General features: G+C 36.2%; 1 protein-coding gene across 1 annotated transcript in view; it reads left to right on the top strand.

The window, feature by feature from the left end:
* Window positions 1–3021: 3021 nt before the first annotated feature.
* The window catches only part of LOC144444329 (nose resistant to fluoxetine protein 6-like), a 9190-nt gene continuing 3974 nt past the window's right edge, over window positions 3022–8237 (top strand). Inside the window, 5 exon segments of the mRNA XM_078133742.1 lie at window positions 3022–3170; window positions 3986–4164; window positions 4677–4847; window positions 5561–5657; window positions 7528–7795. Of these exon segments, the coding sequence (XP_077989868.1) occupies window positions 3022–3170; window positions 3986–4164; window positions 4677–4847; window positions 5561–5657; window positions 7528–7795 (864 nt within the window).

Genomic DNA, 8237 nt, shown 5'->3' with positions numbered 1-8237 from the left:
AAATTACTGGCACTGTAAAAAAATTACTCGCACTGTAAAAAAACTACTGCCACTAAAAAAACTACTGCCACTGTAAAAAAAATTACTGGCACTGTAAAAAAAATTACTGCCACTGTAAAAAAAACTACTGCCACTGTAAAAAAAACTACTGCCACTGTAAAAAAAATTACTGCCACTGTAAAAAAGCTACTGCCACTGTAAAAAAAAACTACTGGCACTGTAAAAAAATTACTGCCACTGTAAAAAAAACTACTGCCACTGTAAAAAAAACTACTGCCACTGTAAAAAAATTACTGGCACTATAAAAAAATTACTCGCACTGTAAAAAAACTACTGCCACTGTAAAAAAATTACTGGCACTGTAAAAAAATTACTGGCACTGTAAAAAAAACTACTGCCACTGGTAAAAAAACTACTCCTGTGTCCTCATTAAGCCTCCGTAATTTGGCCATCTGCCTGAAATACTTCGACAATTACAATTTACATGGCATGTTACATCATATGGCGTCTTCGGTAGGTGTCGTGCTGTGGAACCTCAGCCCGGAGGACTGCATTCATTTGGAGGGCAGTATTGCCTCACAACTGTTGTAAGTGTTGTCATATATATATCACAAATTTGAACAACAGCTCAAATGTATCAAATGATAGGTACATGTTTGAAGCGTGTACCAAGAAATGGTCTAGCAAAAATCACAACAATAGCTAACTGTACACACAGTACACACTGGATAAAAAAATCGTGAGGTCACTACGTGGCCGCTGTCGATACGAGATCATGAACAAAATTATACGGGTGTTTACCTTTGTATGTTTAATGTCTGTGGTATGCCCATGTATCATTTATATTTAGGAGTGAAAAAAAGCCTTTATCCAGCAGAGCTTTAGAAAAAATTGGTCAACAACAACAATGATTTTGTGTTATTCGGATATGGTTCCACTGATGAGATATACCACTTATCAAACAACACGTGATTTGCATGGAACCCTCTGGTTATAATATTTCTATGTCATTATTGAACTCAAGCAACCGTCAGATATTGTTTTATAGTTTCTTTTTCTAAAATCCCAGTTGCAATGGCTTGCCATTTTTGTCTTGCCATGGTAAGAAGAATGTCTCCTAGAACATGGGAAACCCTACTCGTATGAAATTAACCATAAAACAGTGAATTTCAAGGCAAATATAGTACTATATTATAGCTTGCATTTACAACAGAACTGATATACATGTATAGCTAGTATCGAAAGATGTTGTTCTTTCCTGCACGCGTGCAAATTCTTTATTCACGTTTTGTTCTTCATGTTGTTGACATTTACAAGAAAGATCATTTTTTAATCGTCAAACATCCATTTCACTTTTTTGTTCCAGTTTGAAATACTACGTTGGGGAGTCTGTTTTCCAGACAGTTGCAGTTCAGACGATGTAGTATATCTATTGTCCGAAGGTAATCTGTACACGTGCTTCTTATTGAGATTGTGGAGTCATGATGGGTGAATGGTTAGCGTGACTGGCTTGGAATCTACAGGTTGCAGGTTCGAGCCCTGTCGCTGCTTGCTGTTTGTTTCTGAGTGGCTAAAGTCCTTGGGCAAGATTTGAACCACGACTGTGCTTCAGTCAACCCAGCTGTATAATTGGGGACCTGGTAGGATGTAGGTTGCAATGTGAAGGCTTTAATCCTATGCGCTTAAATGGCTGCAATGGATTGTATGCTCCCCGGGGAGTTGAGGAAGACTAAAGGGCCGTTGTGCCGTTCTGATCCGAGCCAGGGGTAATAATTGTAAAGCGCTTTGAGCACGGTGTGGGAAAGCGCTATATAAAAAACAAACAAAAAAAACCCCGAACATTAATAGGATACCAAGATAATTTTGCCGAATGAGAACTTGTTCCTGGTGATTTCATTAAAATATGCTCGTTCCCGATCCTGGTCGACCAAACCGTAACAAAATGCAATCAACGTACATGCATTCATTTTTGATTACAAGTGTATGTTAGAAGCAAATCATTACACATTCCGTGATTTTTTATAACCATGCACTTACCGTTAATTAATGTGAAACAGTCAAACACAAAAGTCCTCTATTATTCACACAGGCAACACACATTTATGACCGTGACCGTGAGTCATCACAAATGTTTACTGTCTTGAGAATGTGGGATTTGCTTTTAACATATTATGTTGACACCATATATATATATATATATCAGACTTATTTATAAAGTGTATAACCTTACTGTGGCAAGCTTAACAATTGTAAATATTGTCAACCAATCAGAGATATAGTAATCATATAACAATGAAATATGCAAAATTATCCCCTCTGAGAACAATCGATATCGATGGCAAGTTTGATGTGAACAAAATTTTGAATCCGCTGCTTGTAAAATAAGCTTGCTTACTTGATCTAGAATATTAAGAATTTCCATTTTTTTGTAATTGTTTTCTTTTGCTGAATACAATGAAGACTGTGGTCATTTGAATACCATACAGTTGGTAGCATACCATGTTAAACCCCCACACATAAGGTGCATGTACAATTCTTAAAATTTGTAATAGCGCGTACCAATAACAATACACATTTTAAAGTAACTTCGTTTTCTTTAATATATACGCAATACGTAGATCGGCAATTGATATGGTTTGAATAGCATACCAAAGTTGACAGGAAGAATCGGAGTTTAGTATAGATGACAAATGGCTAGTATATTAGATCTTTATTTATAGAAATGATACTGTTTTTCTCTGTTTTTAAAAAAAAGAAAGATATGAAACAGCATAGACCAAATTGTTTGCCTATAACTCTATAAGCTGTAAAAAAACTTAACAAGATGTATAGAAAGTGTGTAATTGTACGTACAAAAACAAACAAGTATTGTCAATCCTTTGCGATTTGTTGGGTTGCAAAAAAGGATTTGAGTATATATACATGTTTAACAACATTCTTTTGCAAAGTACGGAAATATTGTAGTTCAGGATACGAGCATTCTTATGTCCCATATTACAGCTCTAAGGTTGTAATTACACAATGAATGTTAGTATCATAGAAAATAAAATAAAGAGACGAGCGCCATTAACTATCCATATTTCGGTGTTGTTATCAGGTGCAGGACTACCAGTTAATGGAGCTGAGTGCGCCACAGATCCTCCTTATACGACGGGATATTACATTGCTATGTGAGTATTAACATACAGTACCCTTGCTGATGGAACTGTGGGGGTAATCAGAAAGATAATCACCGAATCAATGTAGTTTTAGCTGACAGAATTCGGCGTTTACCATACGATATACCAATACGGCGTAAAAAATGTATGGTTCCGATTACAATCAATTTTAAAATAGGTGGGGTAGGTAGATTTTTTAAATTTATTTTTTGTCATATGTGTGTGTCTAGTGTGTAGTGTTTTCCATATGGTATCTGTGTTATTGGCTTCTTCCCATCTCATCAGATGTACAGCCATGACAGATTAGAAGAGCCGTTTTATATTGTCTTTTTCAGTTGATGTCAGTTTCCACATCCACTATTTCTTGCGAGACTTCACAATTTTTCTAAATTTGGTTATTTTGTTTCTCGAATATGTAAAATAAAGTTTAGGGTCGGCGTCAAAAAGTAGGTGAGGTCGGGTAACCGGAACCAAACAACTTTTTAATTGTAATGACCTAATTAATACTTCCTAGATCAGTGATACAGAAGACGGGACATACCGAAAGAAATTGATGAAGCACAAACGTAGGAATAACAGATCGACCGACAGAAAGACAGACAGACAAACAAACAGACAGACCGACAGTAGGACATATAGACAGACTAGACACACCGACTGTCGATCGAGTAGTTGGGAGGTCAACTTGATACCGATGCAGAAGACATGCCTGTTCCTGTACATGGCTTCCCAGCAGCTATCTAGAGTGACTACTAAGAACAAAACTTATAATTACAAATGTTAACATTGTTCACCTAAATATCACAGTATACTATATGCTTTTGCAGTGTCACATGTTGTATATTAGCTGGTTTAATGGTCTTTGGAACCGGATATGACGTAATCTGGAATAGGAATCTCAAGAAGCAATTAAAAAGGAGTCTTGAGATAGAACAAGATGGAAATCTAAAACAAAAACTTATCGACAGTAAGATGACAGTTGAAGAGTTAAAGAAAAAGAAACCAGGTTTGTATACATTTGAACAGGTACAAATGGCAAGACACAATTTGGTAAAAGTGTTTATCTAAATGTGATCATTGTCTGTAATTAGTACAATTGTGATACTCCCTATATCTTACCAACATGATCATTCTGATTGGTCAAGTGACAAATTATTGTATTGTATTGTATTGTATTGTATTGTATTGTATTGTATTGTATTGTATTGTATTGTATTGTAGTACATTGTAGTACATTGTAGTCTAGTCTAGTCAAGTATATTGTAGTGTATTGTATTTATTGTATTGCGTTGCGCAGCACTGTTTTGTAATGTATTGAAATGTATTGTATTGTATTGTATTGTATTGTATTGTATTGTATTGTATTGTATTGTATTGTATTGTATTGTATTGTATTGTATTGCATTGTATTGTATTGTATTGTATTGCATTGTATTGTATTGTTGCACTTACTAAGCTAAGCAGTGGAAAAAAGTTGAAATTGGACGATTACATAATGTCCAATGTTATCGATTTCAGGTTACCTCGGGAAATTTCTCATCTCGTTCTCCGTCGTAACCAATGGTAGAAAATTGCTTAGTACAAAGAAAGGTGATTCTAGTAGCATATCGGCACTGAACGGAATTCGGGTTATTAGTATGTTGTGGGTTATGTTGGGACATTCATTTCAGTTTGGACTTGGGAATTATGGTAAGTAAGCTTTAATTTTCCTTAAAATAGTTGACAAGAAAAAAAATAAACTAATATATTATTACATTATAGATATGTCTTTTATTTCGATTTTGAGTATTCTAAGTGAGTATAAAGTCAGAGTAAGAGAGAAAATTGCAATTACATTCCATGTAAGGAAGTTGAATACTATGTTGTTGAATGCGTTCAAAGAAGAAGTGCATAATGCATACGTCATAGCATCGCGTGTCTACGTCATTGGTTCAGAGGTGAGCATACGATGATTCAGTACATTAAAAGTCGCTACTCTGCGTATTTTTCGATTACCGGGGTTTAATTACATGTCTGAACATATTTCCTGACTCAGCCGGAAATTAGTCTTGATCTTAGGTTCTGCACGCTACTACTTGTCTTTCGACTCGTAATGACAATACCCATTAGGTTACTCATATATTGCTTGGCTGAATTTAGAACATTTGGAAATAATATCGACATTTTTCCAGATATATTCACATCACAGTATACCAAATCACATGCATCTAAGTTTTTTCTAAAATGCTAAAACAGTCAAACAACACCAATCAACCATGTAAGGCACGACAAAAATGTCAAACTCGTAGTCAAAATATAAATAAAGCATATTAGATGTAAGGTCGCACTACTTAGCAGATTAAACTGGACACTAATAAAATAAATTTGACTAAAATTTCATACCTTTTCATATCTTTTCACAGACAACAATCGTTATATTATCCAAGATGTCTTTCAACGGTTTTCATTCCTTGGTGTTTTCGGTGGTCCTTATGCAGTGGATACGTTCTTCGTTCTGAGGTGAGAAAACAAACTAAACGGCAATTAAGTACATATATTTAACATTATAATTATTGTTCTACGACCATCTACTTTAAGTTAACATTCGTCATGAGTAAAATAAATCACATAATCCAGAATATTTGAGAAAGTAAACATATTGTTCATGTCGCAAACTTTGTGGTTGTCGGTGGTCAAGTGGTTAAAGCGCTAATTGCGTCTTACCGCACTGCGGTCAGGGTTCGAACCCATTCAAAAATATAACACGCTGTAAGTAAAGAGAATGTCGTTCAGTTTGACCCTACCGCACAACGCAGTTTTTCCCTGGGTACTCCGGTTTCCTCCTACACTGAGCCCTCCTCCTTTTACTGGGCAATAGGTATTCAGGAGTCCCACTTAACTTACTGGTTATTGACGATCATGGTTGCTAGTAAATTGCATGTTTTTTCCCAATGTTTGTTTCTTAGACAACCATTAGTCTTCCATTGCAATAACTTCACGGATGAGTTCTAAACACTACATCAAATTTAGTTACTGTGCCGTGAGAATAAGGCCTTCCAAAGTGATCATTTAAACCCTAACAACAATGATCTTGCCTACAGCAACTAGCTAGATTATGAAAAAACTTGCAAAGTTTATAACTTGAGTCCAAGCAACCATGACTTCTTCAAACTAGATCATTTAAATAATGCTTTGCGTGTCTGACACAGTGCTAGTAGAATTACGTCATGTGCCATTGTCAGCACTTTAATCGGTATATCAGTTTTCTTTTAATACCATGGTAATGTTTACGTCGCTTTAGTCAAAACAAAGGGTATCTTTTCTGAGCCACAAAAGACCTTTAGGTGCTTGTCGGGAGCTTTAGAACGTAAAGTCAGAGATATTTCCCATGGAGACAATGGCTATGTAAGAATAACTATGTCTCATCTCTTTCCTACAATCCATCTCTTTTTGTGTATATTCAAATAATTTGTTGGCATGATTTTTTTGAGAGGGCATCTTAAGGTGATACTGTAGTCAAGATCACAGTTTTATTTATTCTGCTATCAACAACAGCTATGACGAGCCTAATGGTGTGATAGGTTTTTCGTTATTGACTGTCGTCGTGTGTCCAGTTCTATCTGCCGGCGTCTGGCATCGTCCGTCCGCACGTTAGCATTCCCATGTCAAAATCTTCTCTGAATCCAGATTGTACTGATATACTTGTGAAAGTGAGACTAGAGGCTAGCTATATCACTGAAAACATAATTAGACATATCATTGAAGAATGTACACATATCCATAAACAATTTTTGTTACTATTAAAGGAGTAAAAGCCGAGTTTGTACGTTGTTTTGGCCAATTTCATACTTTCTATTTAGAAGTCACCCTTAGTATTCGTCTTACTAACATGGCCCTTAGTCAGTGATTTCCACTTCTTCGGTCAATAATTGAAATCGAGGAGTTACCGTTAGATTTAGAGGGTCTTATGTATGTATATGGTAAGTGATGAAAATCAAGAAATTTAAAGCCAGGAAAACTTAATTATATTACGCTTGTGGCATTTTGTCAATATTTGCAGTATTTAACAATATACGAAAAGTCATATTTGACTGTGTTTCCACAGCTTGAGCAGATCTAGAGGATGTGTAAATGTGGTGAGTGTGAGACGATTTCCATCTGTGACTTAATCTAACCAGGGCGACCTCTCCTTTGGGAGGCTATATAGACAGTCAAAAGTCTCGTACTACCACTGGACAGGGATGGTGATAAGGTGGGTCACAGATAGGGTAAAGATTATGTAAGGGGCCACGGGTAAATTAGACTTTTTCAGTAGTGTAAGTCTTTATGATATATTTAATGTATCTAAGTCCCTCTCTGATAGTATATTACTGTATATGTCACTTCACAGTGGTTGTCTTGTTTCATACCTTGCTATGAAGCAACTGTACAAAACCAAGGGAAAGTTGAACTGGCTCCTTTACTATTTCCATCGTTGGTGGCGCCTCACACCTGCATTTGCTTTGGTGCTGTTGATATGGACCACTTTGACTTTACATATTGGAAGTGGACCAGGCCATAATGCTTTCTTTGAGACCAATGCTCAGACCTGTAGAGACTATTGGTGGGCTTCGTTACTGTACTTCAATAACCTTTAACCATGGCTAGGCAGTTATTATGTAAGTGATCTGTTCGTATGCTGGTCTTCTTCTATTTATAATATACCCATATTAGTGACCTTCATCTTCAAAGTCAAACTTTTCATTTGCACAATACGAAAAATCACATTTGACAATATATCTTTCTACCGGGGTAAATATTGGGCAGAGAATATGCAAATATGGTGAGTATGAGACAACGTTCCACCTTTGACTTAATTTATCCTGGTGATCTCTCCCCTGGGGGCTGTAGACGGTCAAAAGTGGTAGTGTCTCGTACTACCCCTTGACAGAGATGGTGGTAAGGTGGGTTACAGGTAGGGTAAAAGTTGGTAAATTGGACTTTTCGTTTAGTGATGACTTTTGTTATTCGAAACACAAACCAGTTGGGGGTGGGGGGTTATCTCTCAGATTGGTCATGTGTACACAATTGCATAGCTACATTTAAGTAATTTACAATGCA

This window comes from Glandiceps talaboti, chromosome 13 (assembly GCF_964340395.1).
Source record: "Glandiceps talaboti chromosome 13, keGlaTala1.1, whole genome shotgun sequence".
Classification (NCBI taxonomy): Eukaryota; Metazoa; Hemichordata; class Enteropneusta; family Spengelidae; genus Glandiceps; species Glandiceps talaboti.
Note: the sequence above shows the minus strand (reverse complement) of the source record. Positions and strands in the feature narration are given on the sequence as shown.